Source organism: Sturnira hondurensis, unplaced genomic scaffold (assembly GCF_014824575.4).
Source record: "Sturnira hondurensis isolate 20B ecotype Veracruz unplaced genomic scaffold, ASM1482457v3 Scaffold0015659, whole genome shotgun sequence".
NCBI lineage: Eukaryota > Metazoa > Chordata > Mammalia > Chiroptera > Phyllostomidae > Sturnira > Sturnira hondurensis.
The window spans coordinates 1,882,117-1,903,254 of NW_028088290.1; the positions used below are offsets into that span (position 1 = coordinate 1,882,117).

Consider the following 21,138-nt stretch of genomic DNA (forward strand, 5'->3'; position numbering starts at 1 on the left):
TAAATAATGACTGAAAACTTCCCTAAACTGGTGAAGAAAATAGATATGCAAGTTCAAGAAGCAAAGAGTCACAAATAAGATAAAATCCAGAGGCCCACACCAAGACACATCATAATTAAAATGGCAAAGGTTCAACACAAAGAGAGACTCTTTTTAAAAAGCAACAGAAAATCAATTATTTACCTACTAAGGAGTTTCCACAAGCCTGTCAGTTGATTTGTTAAGAGAAACTTTGCTGGCCAGAATAGATCGGCACAAAATATTCAAAGTGATGAAAAGAAAAGACCTATAACCAAGATTACTCTACCCAGAAAAGCTATCATTTAGAATCAAAGGAAAAGCAAAGAGCTTCCCAGACAAGAAAAAGCTAAAAAAGTTCATCACCATCAAACCAGTATTACAAAAAAAAAGTTAAAGGGTCTTCTTTAAGAAGAAAAAGAAAAAATATGAATAAAAAGTGATGATTAATATACTTATATGAATATTTTAAATGCAAATGAATTAAATGTTCCAATTGAAAGACATCGGCTGACTGCATGGATAAGAAAACAAGACCCTCATATATACTGCCTATAAGAGACTCTTCAGATCAAAATACACACAGACTGGAACTTAAGGGATAGAAAAAGATGTTTAATAAAATGGAAATTTAAAAAATGTGGGATAGGAACATTTATACCAGACAACACAGACTTTAAAACAAAGGCTATAACAAGAGACAAAGGACAATCCAGCAATTCCACTTTTTGGTATTTACCTGAAGAAACCTATAACACTAAATCAAAAACACAAGACATACATCCCTACGTTCATTCCAGCATCATTTACAATAGCCAAGATATGGAAGCAAGTTTAATATCCACCAATCAATGAATGGATAAAGAAGTGGTGCATATACAAAATTACAATTCAGCCATAAAAAAATCTTGCCATTTGCAAAAACACGGATGGGACTAGAGGGTATGTGATGAGTCAAATAAGTCAGGAAAAAAAAAGACAAATTGCACATGATTTTATTTACAAGGGGAATCTAAAAAGCAAAATAAATTATCAAGCAGAATAAAACAGACTCATATATACAGAGAACATTTTTGACCATTGCCAGATGGGTGGGGGTTTCATGGGGATATATGAAAAAGGTGAAAGGATTTAGAAATACAAATTGGTAGTTATAGAACAGTGATGGGAATGTAAACTACAGCATAGGAAATATAGTCAAAAATATTATAATTACTATGTATGGTGTCAGATGGGCACTAGTTGTATTCAGGTGATCACTTCATAAATTATAAAATGTTTAATCAGTGGGTTGTACATATGAAACTAATATAATCTTGTATGTGAACTATAATTTAAATTTTTTAATTATTGTTCAAAAATTATAAAACAAGTAAAAAGTTTTAATGGTCATGGAAAAAATGGCATACATTTTTAAGAACACTAATTCTTTTTACTGTACTCTTAACACAAATTGTATTGTTCTAAGCAAACAGAGGTTGAACCAGACTTGTTTACCTGATGAAAATTTTATATTTGGCTTATGTTACACGAAGTTGTTTTGTTTTTTTTTAAATTAAAGTCTGCTAATTTTGGTCACAAAGATTTTTTTTAAAGTTACTTGTTCTTTTTAATACGTAAAAAGCATTACGTATTAAAAAGGATAGCATTATTAGAAAACAAGTTACAAGTTACTGTTAAATTCTCACAGTTTTTATTTTTAAAACATAATCTTCTTTTAAAGTCTCATTTATTTATTCTCATTCACCCACTAACTGGAGAGATTTAAATTCCAGTTCTCAACCATCAACACATATAATAGGTAAGTTTTAGCTGATACATAGAGTTTACGTGATTTTTGAGATCCTCACACAAAAAGTGTCCAGATTTCTAGTATCTGATACATGAATAGAGATGATTTTGGTACACCAAAAATATATTATGGTGTATATGAATTAACATAAAGTGATAGGATTAAAGCAGAGTTGTACTCACTGACTACAGAATCCTGTAGAGAAGACTAACATTCACTTCTCATTTGAAAATATTGGTAACATGCAACAGAGACTCTCTACTCAGTCATAGATAGAATGAAATAGCCACAGATAGTATACCCCAAATTTTACTCTTACTACAGTATCAGAACTACATCATAAGAATATGGCTTTTCTAAGCATACAGCCCATATCCAGAAAGTATCCATAAAATAAATATCCATGTGTATGTATGTTTATACTAACTAGATGTATATATGTTAATTCATTAGCAAGAAACAAAAAATGAAAAATGAAATGTGAGACAGAAATTCTTTTTGCTCTTTTTAGGGTTGGCAGGAAAGCAAAATTAGAAAAGCTATCTACAGTAAGGGATAAACAAATAGTAGCATTAGCAACAGAGGTCTTTGTGCAGTCAGGAGACAGCATAAAGTCAAGTACAACAGACAAGATTGGGGTCAAAGACAGTATCCCACAGAGATTAGAAACCCCACATATTAGCCTAACAAGAGCTCTGTCTTTTCCTTACTTCAAACTAATATTAAAGGCACTGTCATTGTCCCAATCATCTAAGCTCACACCCTTAAGTCATTTGTCTCTTCGCTATTCTTCATCCCTCAACATCCCCCGCAAATAAGGACTCTTAATACCTCATATTTCCTCCTCCCCATTTTGTATCCAACAACTTAATTCAATTAATTATTACTGATCTTCTGGATGATGAGAGACTCCCTTCCTTCCTCTAGGATCTCTCTATTCAACCATACATTATTATTTCCAAATTAACTTCCCTAGCATATAGCTTTTGTACTGACACCCTTCTGTTTAGAAATCTTCAGTAGCGAACCATTCTAACATGAACAAAATCCAAATTCCCTAATGCAGAATGTAAGGCTCTCCAAAATCTGTACCTACCTACCCTTTTCCAGGAGTATCTCTCTAGGCCCTAATAAAACATTAACTCTACTCAAATTTCTAATTAACCACCTTATTTTCAGCATGTGAATCCCTCTCCTGAGAGGCTCTGCGTTAATCACCAATTCTTATAACAACCTGTCCAAATCCTAGTTCAAATATTTCTACCTGAATATGTTCTCGGATTTTGCCCCAAATAGATGAGGTATTATCATCCCGTAAATCTCCACAGCCTAGTTCAATCTCAAATATGGAATATAAAGAATTCTATCTGGTATTTTAACAGTAACAACTAACATTTATTGAGAACTCACCTTGTGACAGTAATTTATATGCAAATTACTCATTTAATCCCTGAAACACAGTGAGATAAATACTATAGGTGTAGCTATTTTAAAGGTTAAAAAATTAATGTCCAGAGTCTAAATAATCATCAAAGTAATGCAGCTGGTAAGAGCCACCCAACTCCAGAGCCCACTCTATTAACCCCTGCGTGCGCTTGACTTAATCATCAAATACACCTGACTTACTGTACTACCAGAGAAAAAGCAACTTGATCTCGCATATTCTGCCCTCTTTTGTCTTTGTATTCACATAGAACAAGAGTTTACATATTATAAGTGCTTGCCAAATACTTATTGAAATAATAAACAAATGAATTTATAAGGGATATTATCTTTTATGGATAACATATGCACAATTAAACAAGGCCTGTCAGAAGGCTTATTACAAATAAGTACTATTACATTAACTTCTAATACCTTGGAAGTCGTTCTACTTCTTTTCCTTTTATTTTCAGTGCTTTAAAATTTTTTTCCCAATCATGAACAGTAGAAAGATGCTTTTCCACTAGTGCTTCCACATCAACTTGCCCGATTACAATCCACTCCTAAGAATGAAAAATATTCTTAAAGAAATACAACTAATAAATTAACATTTCAAAATTTATGGTCCAATTATTAATAGAGATTAGGGTCTAACCAATAAAAAGAAACAAGTGTAACTGTAAGTAAATTTCAACTTAAGTAAGTAATCATTATTAAATATATGCATTATTGTGTCATCTAAAAAATAAACAGGAAAAATGACAATAAAAAATACAGTGATCATAAGACTTTTCTGGAGACTGAAAAAAGCCTTTTCACTAGTTTCTCCTATCAAATATGATGTGCACTAAGATAGAATCATCTCTCTTAAGCTACAAATAGACACCACAAGCTACAAATTTAAAAGTATCCATAGTCAACTGATTCTAAAAACTTTAAATGCAGAAGCAGTGTAGTGGCAGTTAGAAAGCTTGTTGCGCTCTGGCCAGTGTGGCTCAGTTGGCTGCAGCATCGTCCCATAACCAAAAGGTTGTGGGTTCAATCCCCAGTCCAGGAGTGTATGATCCCTGGTCCAGTTGCACATGGAGGGCAACCAGTCAGTGCTTCTCTCTAGCATCAATGTTTTTCTCTCTCCTCCTTCCTCTCTCTCTAAAAAAGGCAAGGAAAAACTGTCCTCAGGTAAGGAAAGAAAAAAACTGGTGTAATTCTCAATCATCTCTCAGAGTCAATATAAATGACCAATGAAGGCAATTAGGGTTTAACTTCAGAGTTAGCGGTAATGATGCATTCAAACACAAGTAAGGTATTTAATCATCTCAATTTCACTAACTTCAAAGACATTCTTTCATGTATTGCTCTTGTTCCAATGAATGAAAAAAATATATACATACATATTTCATTAGAAGGAATTAAAATTGACACAATAGAGTCATGTCACATTCCAGGTTGACAGAAACAATGTTTTAAAAACCTAGTTTCTCAAACTTCAAATAGTCAAAGACATAAACCTACCTTGTATAGATTGTATAAGAATCCATAACTCTGGCTCTCTGGTTTGCAGTATTTTTATTTCATGCCACTGATGATAAACTATTGGTTTGTACATTTAATACTAATTCAACCAATCTGATGAAACAGTATAACAAAAGGATGGAAAATTCCATGTTCTATACCTTATGTTGGTGTAAAACAGCTGACAATCTCCTAAATAGATCTTCTGCTTTCCTGAAAACAGTCAGAAATCCACTTGCATTTCTATCAATCATAACAGAAAAAATAGATTCATCTCCTGCCTCACCCACTCCTTTAAACTGATTAGGAATGCCGATAAATCTCTTCATTTCTCTGTAATATTTAGCACGGATTTCTTCAAAAGGAGGCCTGAATTGCAACCGTCCTTGCCTGAAAGTAAATAAGTAACTTTAAAATATAAAGTTTTAGAAAATTTTAGATGGAAAAATAAAGTGGGTTTCAAAAAATCTTACTTGTATGTCAAGTCTATATTTATTTCTGGCAAATGCTCATTAAGCGCTTCTAAGCCCATCTGATACTGATGTTCCAGAGCTTTGTACAGTTGGTGATTCCAGTGTAGTTTCCACGCATGCATGTCACTTGCTTGGAATCCCTAATATGTTATATTTACATATTTTATTTTAAAATATAGGTAGTACAGTAAAGTTTTCATTTAACGCTTTCACATCACATAAGGTAAAATATAAACAATAAATTTATTTTAAAACATGCAACTCCTTAATTTCTATTTGTAGCATGAGAGCTTATATAGAGCTAAAAAAGAAAGTCTCTAATATTTATGTCCATAGATAGAACATAAAAAATTAAGTTAACACTAAGTAGATTTACATTTTGGCTTTATTTTATGAAAACATTAACTGGAACAACAGGTTTTTTGGTGAACTTTTTAGTCTTTTTTCAAAATCATAACAAGTATAGATCTTTTCTTCTCTTCTCACACCCTAAACAATCCTTCTACATTTTAAAACATGTTAAATTTAAAATATTAGACTGCTCAGGATAGTTTACATGTTCTTTGCTTCTATATAATCACAAACATAGCAATTCTAATATTTTAATTTTTGTTTTTTCTTAAAGTTATAAGAACTGAAAAATATGTGTAAATGTATAAGGAACCTAACTTCTATTCAACAAAGATCATACAGAATATGTAGCAGGCTTTCTGCTAGCCATTTTTGTGTACATCACCTCTTATATCAAAATGTGTATAACACTAAACTTTTGCCCAAAAAAGAAAAAAGTTCTGATAGAGTTATTTTAATCATAAACCTTCTGCCTAAACTTAACTTGGAGTTCTACAAATGTCACACTCACCTGAAACTAAAAAAATGACAGATATGTAAGCACCGAGTCAAAAAATTATTAACTCTGAATTGAGAGATTTGGTGTTCCATAAGACAAATAGAAACTTTTTATACTTTTAAATGTGAATTCAATGTTATTTTATGGTCTTTATATATAATTCAGTCAAATTCCAGCTTTCTCAGGAATTGATTAGTAAAGATTTATAAGTAGCCTTCATAAACTTTGCAACAACTCATATATTCGAATTCTGACACAGTCATGTTTGGAAGCACAGACACAATGTAAAACATGCTTTACCTGTGCTTCTACACTTGCTAGGCCAGTTCTCAGTTCCTGTAATCCATCTTTCCAACGCTGTTGCTGCCGAAGCAGATCAATATTCATAAGAACTACCACCTATTAAAAGTAAGAGCATATTAGTCTCAAAGTGTCGCCTGAATAAGTAAATTCTCAGTGGAAAAACTGGACTTCTGCCCAAGATGGAGTCATAGGTAGACACACTCTGCCTCCTCACACAACCAAAAGAAGGACAATAAATCAAAAAAAGAAACGAACCAGAACTGACAGGAAATAAAACTGTAAGGAAGTCTGATCACCAAAGAGTTGAAGAAGAGATTTCGCCAAGATTGAGGCGTAGGTTGAAACACTGTGCCTCCTCTCACAACCAAGTTTAAAGTCAACAAAGTTTCAGTAACAAACACACAGCCAAAACACAGAAAATTGAACTATACGGAAGTCCGACAACAACAAACCGTTCAACCAGACTGGTAAGAGGGGTGGAGCCAGCACTGGAGCAGAGTCCAGCAGAAAAGATCTCCCGACTCTGGCACACAGGCAGCCATGGGCGGATCCCAGGTGTGCGGTAGCAACAGGCGGACCCAGTGAGGGCGCAAGGCAGCAGGCTGACTGCAGTCACACATTCGCGCTCAGATAAACCAGCAAAGGAGCGAGCAGTGACACAGACCGGGTAGGCCCCAGAGGTGGGAAGCAGCAGAGGGGACCACCACTGCCCCTCTCTGATCCTATCCCCACATACAGCCTCACAACCCAGTGACCTGGGTCACCCAGCCCTGGTGAACACCTAAGGCTCCACCCCTCATACATAACAGGTGCGAACAGACCAAATATTATGACTCAAGAACAGCTCAAATCCCCAGAGCCTATAATTCTAAGTGACCAAGAAATAGCCGACCTTTCAGATGCACAGTTCAAAATACTGGTGGATCAGGATGCTCACGGAATTGGTTTTAGCCACAAATTAGAGGAACAAATGAAGGCTAAACTAATTGAAATGAAGGGAAATGCACAGGAAACCAATAGTGATGAAAAGGAAACTGGGACTCAAATCAAGGGAGTGGGCCAGAAGGAAGGAAAAAATGACCAAACAGAAAAGAAGGAAGAAACAAGAATTCAAAAAAAATGAGGAGAGGCTTAGGAACCTCCAGGACATCTTTAAACACTCCAACATCTGAATTATAGGGGTACCAGAAGGGGAAGAGGAACACCCACAATTGGAAAACTTATTTGAACAAATAATAAAGGAGAACTTCCCCAGTCTGGCAAAGGAAATAGACTTCCAGGAAATCCAGGAAGCTCAGAGAGTCCCAAACAAGTTGGACCCAAGAAGGAACACACCAAGGCACATCATAATTACATTAGCCAAGATTCGAATGAAGGAGAGAATCCTAAAAGCAGCAAGAGATAAGGGGACAGTCACCTACAAAGGAGTGCCCATCAGACTGTCAGCGAATTTCTCAAAAGAGAGCTTACAGGCAAGAAGGGGCTGGAAAGAAGTATTCCAAGTCATGAAATCCAAAGACCTACATTCAAGACTGCTCTATCCAGCAAAGCTTTCATTTAGAATGGAAGGGCAGATAAAGGGCTTCCCAGATAAGGTCAAATTCAAGGAGTTCATCATCACCAAGCCCTTATTATGTGAAATGTTAAAGGGACTTATCTAAGAAAAAGAAGCTAAAAAATAGGAACAGTGAAAGGACAGCAAACTCAGAGTTATTAACAACCACACCTATAACAAAAGCAAACTAAGAGGACAGCTAGATCAGGAGTAGAACCATAGAAATGGAGATCACATAGAGGGTTAGCAACAGGGGAGTAGGAGGAGGAGAAGGAGGGAGAAGGTACAGAGAATAAGTAGCATAGATGGTAGGTAGAAAATAGATGGGGGGAGGGCAAGAGTAGTGTGGGAAATACAGAATCTAAAGAACTTATGACACATGGACATGAACGAACGGGGGGAATGGTGGGGGAGGGGGTGTGCAAGGTGGAGGGGAATGAAGGGGGGAATTAGAACAACTGTGATGGCATAATCAATAAAATATATTTTTTGAAAAGAGTTAAAGAAGACATATTCATCCAGACCAGTAGGAGGAGCAAGACAGGCAGAGAGGACTCACAGCCAGGTGGCAGCCAGAGGACCCAACGAGCAAGGTGGTGGCTGGTGGACCCAGTGAGGTGGCGGGTTGTGGAGCGGGACTCACAAAACTGCAGCTGGTCGGCAAGGCAGCAGCTGGCAGACCCAGTGAGGTGGCAACTGCTAGAGCAGGTGGTTCCACATTCATGCTCAGATAAACCAAGAGAAACAACTGGGGAGAGGGATGGTCTGCACAACCCAGGGCTTTAGCACCAGGAAATAAAACTTCAAACCTCAGATTGAAAACACCTATGGGGGTTAAAATACCAGTGGAAAAAACTCCCAGCCTCACAGGAGAGTTTGTTGAAAAGACCCACAGGGTCCTAAAATGTACACAAGCCCACCCACCTGGGAATCAGCACCAGAAGGGCCCATTTTGCTGCTGAGAAGTGGGGGAAATGACTGAAAGCTGCAGAGAGAGGAGCAAGTGCCATTATTCCCTCTCAGACTCTGCCCCCACATACAGTGTAACAACGAAGCCACACAGGTTGCCCTGCGCTGGTGAACACCTAAGGCTCTGCCCCTTGCTACATAACAGGTGCATCAAAACAAAACAAAAAAAAAATGGCCCAAACAGAAGAACAGATCAAAGCTCCAGGAAAAATACAAGTAAGTGAAAAAGAGATAGCCAACCTATCAGATGCATAGTTCAAAGCACTGATAATCAAGATGCTCACAGAACTGGTTGAATTTGGTCATAAATTAGATGGTAAAATGAAGGATATGCTAAGTGAAATAAAGAAAAATGTACAGGGAATCAATAGTGATGAAAAGGAGATTGGGACTCAAATCAATGTTGTGGAGCAGAGAGAAGAAAGAAACATCTAATCAGAAAAGAATGAAGAAACAAGAATTCCAAAAAATGAGGAGAGGCTTAGGAACGTCCAGGACATCTTCAAACATTCCAACATCCGAATTATAGGGGTACCAAAAGGAGAAGAGGAAGAGCAACAAGTGGAAAAGTTATCTGAACAAATAATAAAGGAGAATTTCCCCAATGTGGCAAAGGAAATAAACTTCCAGGAAGCCCAGGAAACTCAGAGAAGCCTAAAGAAGTTGGACCCAAGGAGGAACATACCAAGGCACATCATAATTACATTAGCCAAGATTAAAATGAAGGAGAGAATCCTAGAAGCAGCAAGAGATAAGGAGACAATTACTTACAAAGGAGTTCCCATCAGACTGTCAGTGGATTTCTCAAAAGAGACCTTGCAGGCAAGAAGGGGCTGGAAAGAAGTATTCCAAGTCATGAAAGGCAAGAGCCTACAACCAAGATTGCTCTATCCAGCAAAGCTTTCATTTAGAATGGAAGGGCAGATAAAGTGCTTCTCAGATAAGGTCAAGTTAAAGAAGTTCATTCATCATCACCAAGCCCTTATTATATGAAATGTTAAAGGGACTTATCTAAGAAAAAGAAGATAAAAATATGAACAGCAAAAAGACAGCAAACTTACAGTTATTAACAACCAAACCTAAAACAAAAACGAAAGTAAATTAAGCCAACGAGAGTAAGATAACCCATCACATGGAGGGTTATCAACAGGAGAGTGGGACGGAGAGAGATGGGGAAAAAATACAGAGAATAAGTAGAATAGATGGAAGGTAGAAAATAGACAGGGGGGAGGGTAAGAATAGTATAGGGAATGTAGAAGCCAAAAAACTTCGCCAAAACCAACAGACATGAAATAAAGTTGGGATGTGGGTGGGAGGGGGTGAGCAGGGTGGAGGGGAGTGAAGGGGGGAAAATGGGACAACTATAATAGCATAATCAATAAAATATATTTAAAAAAAGAAAAACTGGACAAACACCACCTTAATTAGCTAAGTGATCGATGTTAGCTGAACCAAAAGTATGACAAATCAATACCTGATTAATGCATTGAGAAAGGCAAAACATCACTTCTGTGGTATTCCTACCAAAACTGCTAACCATAATGTAATCATGAAGAAACCCATATAACCCAAATCTGAAGATATCCTACAAAATAATTAGCAAGTACTCATCCAAAGTTTCAAGATCATGAAAAACAAGGAATGAACAAGGAAAAGGAGACTATAGAGACTCAACAACAAAATGCAAGGTAGGAACCTGAATTGGATCCTTGAAGGAAAAAAAAAAGAGAGACATTGTGGAGAAGTTGTGAAATTCAGAAACAGTTTATTTCCTGGTTTTGTTGACTATAGTATGGTTATATAAGTTGTTAACAACAGGGGAAGTTGTGTGAAGGGTACCGTATTTTTCGGAGTATAAAACCAAATTTTCCCCCAAATTTGGAAGGAAAGGGGTGTGTCTTATAGTCCGAGTGTAGCTTACCTATCTGGAGGGGGCGGGGCAGCGGCGGTGGAGGAGGGTCACAGGTTATTAAATATTTTACCACATTTTTTGCTTCAAAAATTTTTCCCTATTTTCCTCCTCTAAAACCTAGGTGAGTGTTATGGTCCAGTGCATCTTACAGTACTAAAAATACGGTAAGTATGAACACTGTTCCATTTTTGTAACTTTAAAAGTCTCAAATTGTTTCCAAATAAGAAGTTATTTTGAATTATATCCTAAATACTTTTTTCAAAATCCTATTCATAGCTCTTTAATTTTATTTCTGAACAAAAGAAATAAATCCCTAGACACATACAATCTTCCAAAAATGAAGCAGGAAGAATCAGAAAATCTGAATAGACAGATTACAACTAGTGAAATACATTAAAAAGATCATACACCATGATCAACTGGGATTTATTCCAGGGATGCCGGGTTGGTACAATAACCACAAATCAATCAGTGTGATACATCACACAAACAAAATGAAGGATAAAAACCATATGATCATATCAATAAATACAGAAAAAGCATTTGATTAAATCCAGTATCCATTTATGATAAAAATGCTTGGCAAAGTGGGACTAGAGGGAACATACCTCATTATAATAAAGGCCATATATGATAAACCCACAGCCAACATCATACTCAAAGGGCAAAGACTGTTAACTGTTTTCCATAAGACCAAGAGCAGGACAAGAATGTCTGCTTTTATACTTATTCACCACTCTTATTTCATAGTACTAAGAGTTCCAACCATAGCAAACAAGACAAGAAGAAATAAAAGGCATCTAGATTGGAAAGGAGTACGTAAAACTGCCATTATTTGCAAATGTCATGATACTGCATGAGGATACAGAGAACTACAAAATTCCACAAAAAAACTACTAGAACTGATAAATAAATTCAATGAAGTAGCTGGATACAAGTCAATATCCAGAAATCAGTTGCATTTTTATATGCCAAAAATGAACGTTCAGATAAAAAAACTAAGAAAACAACCCCATTCAAAACTGCTTCAAAAAAAATCTAGGAATAAATTTAACCAAGGATATAATAGACTAATACCCAGAAAATTGTAACATAATGAAAAAAAAAAACAAAAAACACACAAATAAGTGGAAGCATATATCATGTCCATGGATAGAAAGACATAACATTAAATTGCCCATACTAACTAAAGCAATCCATAGATTCACGGCAATTCCTCCTTAGATACCAACAGTGTGTTTCATAGAAATATATTGTCATGGGGGTGGGAGTGCTAGGGGTTCAGCATTAACAGTGGAAGGATTTAGCAAAAAAGAAAAAGAGAGAAAAAATTCATGGACAGAGACAACAGCATGGTGACTGCCAGGGGAATGGGAGATGGGGGCAGATATGGGGCAGAGAGAAATGGCGATAGAAGGAGACTGGTTGGGGTCATGGACACACCACGCAGTGCACAGAAGATGTGTGGTGAAACTGCATACCTAAAACCTGTATAATTTTGTTAGCCAGTCACCCCAATAAGTTCAATTTTAAAAAGTATAAAGCATACCTTTTCACAAAATGTAGTGTGCCATTTTCTCAGTTTTCTATTTTCAGTGGCAAGTCGCTCAGCAGCATTTTGGAGTTTTTGAATGTAGCCTTCTAATTCTTTAGGATTATCCCAAGTAATCTGTGACTTTTCCCCACTTCCTCCTTTTGAATTCTAAGACACAACAAAATAACATTAAGTACTTAAATGACTTTTTTCCAAAAAATTCAACATTAAAATTCAACATGTAAAATTAAAATACAGCACAAGTCCAATTATTCCTAACAACAACCTACAATAAAAAAAACATACAATAATTTTCCATTTTATAGACGAGAAGGCAGTCGGGCCAACACTGAGCAGTCCCATTACTCCCAGGTTCTCCCTCTTACAAGTAAAAAACCCCAAACATAACACAATAAACAAGCACAAGAACAGTGAAAGGTAGAAATTAGAAGACAGTCAACAAACCTTGGAAGTGGAGGAACAAGATACCTAGATTTCTTTATTGCCTCCCAAATCTCCTGAAAAGGACACTGGAGAAGCCTGCAACCTGGAACTACCCATAGGGGCAGACAAATAAAATTCCAGAAAATACCTATGTCCTCTAGCCCAAGGACCAGGAAAACGATGGCCTCACAGAAAATCTTCTTAGCAATACCCGACCTACTCCAGCCAACACGAATGGAAACGCCACCCTCTCCCCAATTTCAGTGGGACCAAGTGAACAGCTGAACTTCCGTCCCCTGTTCGGCAAAAGCAGGCAGTACTCTTAACCTGCCTGCCAAGGTAATGTCCACTGGGCTAAACAATCCTACTTCTTGTCAGGTTCTCAAATCACATTTGAAACAAAAATTTCATAACACCATCTGATCTGGTGTTCTACATATGTAAGGGAAATATTTAAGACAAATACGTTAAGAGTGGAGAGGATAAAGAGACATAAAAGAAGTAAGGTTTCTATGCTTGAAGTAAGGATAGGCAGGGCAAGCTTCTGGAATACAGTAGACCCTCAATAAAGAGCCGATGAATAAATGTAACCAAACAATTATATAATAAATTCAGTAAAATACACTGTGAATCAGTTCAAAAGCATTTATTGATCATTATTACACACAAATTAATGTTAGACTGCTTGAGGACATGAAAATAGAGTCCCTCCAATTTTCTACAATATAGTGAGCGGCCAGAGAATTATAATGAACCTGAGTGTTCTCTCTCCTCCTATCTCAGTTTTTTATCCACTACTAAGTTTCATTTAACATATGTTACATATAATTACTTAGTTTTCACTACCCAGTTCCTTAAAATAAGTTTTCCCTTCAGAAATATCAAGACATCATTTTGAATACATTTATTAGAAAAGAAAAAGCTCTAAAGGCTTAGAAATATAATTTACATATTAGGTGAAAAGTTCAAAATAATAAATATGTTCACATTTTCAAAAAGTACACTTGTAAATATACTTAGAAAACAAAGTTTAAAAGGAGATATACCAGACTGTTAAAAATGGCCATCTCTTGGTGGTATGATAATAAGATGATTTATTTCTTTTTTTGTTTACCTGCATTTTTTAAGTTTTTCCATTATAAACTTGTATTGAACTTTGGCAATGGGAAAAAATGTTTTTATAATATCTATCTTTTATAGGTTTTATATAACTTTATATGTAGATTTATGTAACTTCTAGTTAATTTTAAGCCTGTGTACTAGTGTGCAGAAAAGAGCTAGTATAGCAAGTCTGACTGTTATCCCTTAACCTGCTTAAAAGATCGGCCCTTAGCAGGCATCTGAGAAGTAGGACTTTTGGAGGGTTCCCACCACACTAACTTTTAAGAATGGCTCGCTGTAGCTAAACAATATGGCTTATGCTAAACACCGATTTTCTTCTGGGAATGTGGAATTTTGGTACATACTAGGCTGAAGATTTCTGCATGACCAGCCTCCAATCAAACCAGGGCACTAAGTTGCTAATCACCTGCCCCAGTAAGACAATGGCTCACTGTGTTACAACCTGTTGCTGGGGAACTGATCATCCCCTGTGTGACTCCACTGGGAGAGGACTCTTAAAAGCTCCACCTGGTTTTCCCAGGTCTTCCCCCCTATACCTTTCCTCTTGCTCATTTGTTTTGCATCCTCTCACTGAAATAAGTTACTGTTGTGAGTACAGCTTAACTCTGGTCCGTCCTCTGAGTTCCCCTAACAAATCACAGGACCTGGGGGTAGTAGGTCTTAAGGATCATAACATAACTTGTTCTCTCCTTTCAAATAAGAGAAGAATAAAAGGGTATATTCCTCTTCTATATAATTTTTCAAATATTTCATGTTTATGAAGACTAAAAATGTAGATTTCAAAAAGTTACCAGTCACACAGTAACATGTACATTTAAAACTGTTGTGGGTTTTCCTAATTTCCTATGTGTTGATATTTCTATAGGCACAAATAAAGAGCAATAAACCTTAAATTACTGTATTTGTTACTGGTTCACAAAAGTTCATTTATGATTAAAGATGTTAAGCATTTGTTATGTACTGCAAATTCAATACCGTGCTTCTTGTTATCATTTTACTGTGGTATTTTATTTGTTGGTTGTACAGAGGTTGTATATTGAAATATAATCATCTTGTCCTTTTAAATAAATATATAAAATCAGGAGAGGATGGGAAAGCAATAGTCCTATGTATAAGGATTAGGTTATACTTCAATGAATAAGTAAGTACAATGGCACATAAATTGTATCCTATATATACTATTTCAATTGATCAAAATCAGCACTAAAATATGTGAAACACTGTAACTGTGTAAACCCACAATTGGAGAAAAATGTTACTTGTTAAAAGTGAAAGTCATCATTTGGGGAGCAAAATAAAGCCTTAGGTCAATGGCGATATTGAGCTAAAGTGTATACTAAAAAAATAAGAAATAAAAAACACTTCACATGTAAAAACCAAGTATAATAACATGAAAAGTCCATTTACCTTAATTATTTGTTCAAATGCTAAGGCAGATTGTAACATCATTGGTCTCTGACTTTGAATCATCTGTTGATCAATAGAATTGTAAAAATGTGCCACCTACAAAGTAAAAGTCCAATTAGCAAAAACAAATAACAAATAGCACACTTAATTCTTTATTTTTCTTCATTTTTAATTGTCTGGATGGAAATAATAACTTGTTAATTCTAAGATTTAGCAAAAATAGTTTTTCATCTCTATTACAGTATTTATGTATGTATTATTATGTACAATCAACAAATATGTTTTGAGTTCCTATAATTTGCCATGTCCTGGGGGACAATTAAACAAAGATTATAAAAACCTAGTCCCTGAACTCAAGAAGTATAGTCTCATGGAGAACACAGAGGAAACTAGTAAAGTATGTGAAGTGCTAAAATAACAGAACTCTTATCCTTGCAGCTCTCCAAACTTGCCCTCTTCCCTTTTCAATATATAACACAATGATTTACCCATTTCTCAGCCCCCCAAAAAATCTTAACATTGTCCTTACTCCTCTCTCACATCCAATATTAGTGAAGTCTATTGACTAGACAGATATAGTCAGTATCAAAATATATATTGAATCCAACCACTTCGCCCACCTCCGTGAACCCCATCCCAATCCAAGCACCCTCATCTCTTGGCAAGACCAGTGCAGCAGTCTCCTAACTGGTCCCTGTGTTTTGGATCAGGGCCTCCTATATCCACGCAAAGCCTTCAAAGCAACCAGAGTGGTCCTTTCTTAAACATAAATCATATATCTTTTGCTTATGCAAAACCTCCCAATGAATTCCCAATACATTTGTGAATAAAGTCCAAAATCTGGAAAACTAGAAGCAACAGAACATACACTATTACAACAATCTGGCAATACTATTATCTACCCAACATCCCACTTCACACCACCTACTCTAGCTAAATATCTGATCATAAGTGAAGGTACATATAAATAGTTTTTCCCAGTTGTTCCTCCACGGATAAATACAAACACTATATAATCATTCGTCCATTTTCTAAGCTCCTATTGTGTTGAGCTAAATACTCAGGATACAAACATGAGCAAGACTCTCTCTTTGGAATAGTTAGTCCCTCTCTCTGAAACGACCACCTACAGCAACCCCCATGCTCTTAATAAAGCATATGTATACTCTTCCTGACTCACAGCAAACATCGTTCCTCTGTAAAGATTTATCTGATACTCCCTCTACTCCTACCCAGAAAAATAACCGAAAGTTACCACCTCTATGCTCTCACAGGACATTCTGAACATCTATAATATAGTACTCAATACATTAAATATTGTACCTATATAGTCACATTTCTGCTGTCTCTGTGAACTCTAATGGAATAAATATGGGCTTTGGAGTCAGAGAGACTAGGCATCAAATCTCAGCTTCACAACTTGCTAGCTGTGAGGCACTAGGAAAAGTGTGTGACAAATCTGATCCCTAATGAGACCGGTAAGGAATTTTAACATAAATAAGGTTTATCTACCCGAAGGTTTCATATTTAATGAGAATTCAATGTTTAGTTTGCTCTTTCCCACTAGACCAGTGGTTCTCAACCATGGCTAAGTTGCCCCCAAGTTGACACTTGGCAATGTTTAGATGCTTTTGGTTGTTAGAACTAGGCATGTGCTACTGGCCAGAGATGCTGCTAAAAACATCCTGCAATGCACAAGACATCCCCACAAAAAAGAACTGGTGCAAAATGTCAAAAGTTGAGAAATCCTGCACCACAGTATGATAGCAATATATTCATTTTTATATTCTCACTACACTGTGCCTGCTAGTTCAGGTGCTCAGTGACTCTGTTGAATGAAAGAATAAGCGAAAGATCATAGTGTCATTCTATTAGCTTAAAACAAGACCCTGTTTCTGCCCTCTAAGTTCAAATAATCAAGTGAGAGAAAAAAATTTTTTTAAAAGATAGAGTGATTTGCACATTACATACAGAACAAGCAACAAACAACTAAAAGAAGTCACAACAAAGAAAGTGAATTTTGAGTTGGGAATTAAAGAAAGACTGTATATCTTCTAGTCAGAAGGAACACATATCAGTGCACGGAGACACATTCAAATAGCCACAAGGTGCAATATGGGGGAAAGAGTATAGGTGGTTAAGGTAACAACCAGTAAGGACAGTCAGTGCAAAATTAAGAAGTGCCTTGTATACTGTACCAAGGAGATACAATGGGGTGATAATAGTTGGTTTTAAACAGGTAATGATATGATGGCAATGTACTGAACAAGTAGACTGAGGAAGTGGCCAAGAACAGAAACCAGTCCACCAACCTGGTAATTCTCTAAGAATATGCCCCCCTTGAACGCAGGCAGAGGACTCCTTCTAATTAGAAGGTCCTGTAACACCCATGCAAGTAATGTAAAAGATGAAAAACAGAGAATGTTCTATTTTTCTAAAAGCTTTTAAAATGAAAAGCAATAATAATAGTTTAAATTATTAAACACCTATATAGTTTACAAAGCAAATTTTGTCATGTGATCATTTAGCAAATCAATTTTGTAAGAGTTAATAGTGTCATTCTATTAGCCTAAAACACCAACAGTAGAAAACAAAGCCCTTAAAATATGCCATGCAATGAACTCAGAATAGCCATGTTGTCAAATATATAATTTCGTACTTGTTTAAGAATAATTGCTTGCTTGCAGAATTTCTGTGCAATGTTTGCAACTTGCTGTATTTTTGCAGGAATAACAAAGCCAAGTGCAGAAAGCTGACGAACTTCTCTCAGAAGAATCACCAACCGATCTGAATAATGCACTTTGAATGATCCATCATTAGGATCCAATTCCATAATTCTACTATTAGCCTCAATGCTACAAAACAAATTGAATAACTTTAAGTTTTATGTTCTCACTCTTCTGATGAAAAGATAATAGTTTTTACAACTGTTCAGTAAATATTCAGTTAATTCAAAAAATTTTAATTATAGTTTTCAACTGGACCTTTTTCATATAGTGTATCACAATTCAGATCTTGACATTATACCTGCAATATCTAAAATATAACATTAATATTTCAACCAGGCAGTTGTGAAGCCAGAAAAATCAATCTCTCAACCATCAGCTGAAACTCAAAAAAGGCATCATATTTACCATAAATAGGTTTTGACTCATTTTCTAAAAGGGATTAGTTTTACTTCTCTTAATTGCTTCTTTAATACTTTTATTAAAAGGACCATGATAAGAACATCAAAATGGTAGGAACAGAAATAGTCAAAAGTTTAATTTCTCTAATCTTTGTTTCATTATCTAAGGCCTATCCTTTTTTTGTATGTCTTGTAAAGGCTACAATTTCAAGTTTTACATTGGGGCACTCAAGTCCACATGAATTGTAAAAATTAAGCTGAGGTAATGAAGCATAAAGTACTGTTTTCATCATCTTCTCTTTCAGGATCAGGATTATATAATGTTCATTCTTTTAAATCATTTCCACAATTAAGAGAATTTGCAGGTCTTAGAAAGCAGGCTACTGAAAATCAAAGAACAAATATATTCAGCTTATTTAATAACAGATAAAACAAGGCATACTTTAAAATGAATTAAAATAATGATTTAGCTGAAATTGTCTTCTTATGAACATAAAAAGCCTGTCAGAAAATTATTACAGGGATCCTTTCTGCTTTTATTTGAACCTTATCTTCAAAATTAGCTTCTACATACCATCATAACCTAAAATATGTTCCAGAACACACTGACTCTATAGGATAATAATGTTTTGCAAAAAAAAGAAAAAGAAAACAGAAAGTGAGAGACAGGGTATTTCATTGTCAGCTGCGAAACAAACACTGGGCTGAACAAAGCTCAACAGGCTCTTTACCGCCGCAGCTCTCAGCCCCTTGGTGCTCAGCAGATCTCCACGAGAGCTAGAGTGATGACAGGGTGTCTATATTCCAAAATTAGCTGACTAAAAAAATCTTAGTTTTTTTTGAATTTTGGCCTGGAGCATCTCTCCTATTTTAGGTTCAGGATAGAAAGGGGGAGAGTTAAATGACATGATGTTATAATCATTATGCTCTACACTCTCTGGTTCTTATATTCTTCCTGCACAACCAACATGCAAGATAAAGGGAAAACAATTATTACTCAGTTTAAGAAGCTACTACTTTTGGCCTCTGCATCAATATGAGGAAAATACACAGAATTTCATATTATAGAAAAGTTACTTCTAAAAAGGAACAAGTTCCTAAAAAGTAAAACATGACAAGTGTTTAAAAATACAGATAATATGTTGGGAAAGTATACCAGAACAAAAAAACAATGGTTTTTCTAGAACATCCCTTTTAAATACCCATTAAAATAACTAGGCCCTGACTGGTGTAGCTCAGTGGATTTAGTGCAGGCCTGCGAATCAAAGGATGGCAGTTCGATTCCCAGTCAGGGCACATGCCTGAGTTGCAGGCCAGTTCCCAGCAGGGGACACACAAGAGGCAACCATATATTGATATTTGTCTCCCTCTCTCCTTCCCTTCCCCTCTAAAGATAAATAAATAAAATCTTTAAAAAAAGAATAATTAGGTTGACCAATTAAATTACATTCAATACTTTCCAAACCCTAGGAACTATGTTGGCATCATAAGGAAATACTCTCCATCCCAAAGAGCTTAAAATTAATGAAATGTTACAATTTACATTATGTGTATGTGTGTATATCCATGTGCATATACAATATTAATGTAAAAAGGCAGAGAAACGTATATATATGAATACCAATAACAAAAAAATCACAGAGCAGGGAAAGTCTACTTCCAAAATGGGAATCTGCCCTTCCGAGGAACAAGCCTGAGAAACACGGGGAAGGCAGTTGACCAACTATATCATCAAGTTGCCAACCTTGAAGACTTAAAAGCTGATAAAAACTAACAACATAATTAAAGGAGGAGCAGCAAGTTTGAAGAAGGAGAACAGAGATAATTAATCCCATTTTGCCATGTGGATTAATAACACAAACAAGATTCTTGTGTAGATTTCTCTGCTTATATGTTTAAACTTACCACAAACCAGATCTAGAATCAGATAAACCAGACTGAATATCCCTGGACCAATCATCAAATTGTTCCTGTTCATACAGTTTAAACTGGTCTAAGAGATCTCCAGCACTTCGATGGAAAGAGCGAAATCCTGACAAGTCAGGCAAAAGGGCCTCTGCTATCTTGATGGTATCATCCACCTTAATAAGCCAAATAACAAAAAATATTATTTAAAATCCAACAAAATTAGCATAAAATAAGCTACTTCTCTGATCTGTGATTCAGGAATTATTTTCCCACTTATCTATAAACAGTACAATGGAATATTTTCCAGTGAATACAATAATACCAACCCTAGTTTGTTTCTAATTATACAACTTCAGGATAGCAAAACATAGTGGGCAATGCATACAAGGCATAATCTGAAAGGTAAGATAAGGGAAATTCAGGTATACCTCCAAGAACTCAGCAATACTCCTAAACATGCTAAACGGCAACTTGGGCTCTTTGCTACACGCTCTGGTTAATATCTCAAACAACAGGTAGGCCAATTTGAAGGGCAATTTAAAGGAAAGAAATTCCTTTCCTTCATAACTTTACAAAGAACACTGTAGGCACCCTGGAAACCTTTTTTTTTCCTGAAGCTTTCTCATTTTTTATTTCATTTACACTCCTCACACTCCTCACTGACAAGTGAGGTCACCTCTTTAATTTTTTTTTCCTTCTCTCTCTCTACACCCTGGAAATCTGATGGACAAAATTAAGCAGCAGATGATTCCAGAAAATAAAACATCCAAAATACAAACTCGAATATGTA

At 35.8% G+C, this 21,138-nt stretch overlaps 1 protein-coding gene across 2 annotated transcripts in view; it reads right to left on the bottom strand.

Annotated features, from left to right (window-relative positions):
* Positions 1–21,138, bottom strand: part of DYNC2H1 (dynein cytoplasmic 2 heavy chain 1) — a 346,577-nt gene that overhangs the window by 302,087 nt on the left and 23,352 nt on the right. For both annotated transcript variants that reach the window (XM_037065338.1, XM_037065337.1), the window contains exons 11-18: positions 20,346–20,521; positions 17,973–18,168; positions 15,314–15,409; positions 12,356–12,508; positions 6,368–6,466; positions 5,218–5,357; positions 4,906–5,134; positions 3,668–3,795 (exon numbers count right to left, since the gene is read on the bottom strand). In XM_037065338.1, coding sequence (XP_036921233.1) covers positions 3,668–3,795; positions 4,906–5,134; positions 5,218–5,357; positions 6,368–6,466; positions 12,356–12,508; positions 15,314–15,409; positions 17,973–18,168; positions 20,346–20,521 — 1,217 coding nt within the window. The remainder of the gene's footprint in view (positions 1–3,667; positions 3,796–4,905; positions 5,135–5,217; positions 5,358–6,367; positions 6,467–12,355; positions 12,509–15,313; positions 15,410–17,972; positions 18,169–20,345; positions 20,522–21,138) is intronic.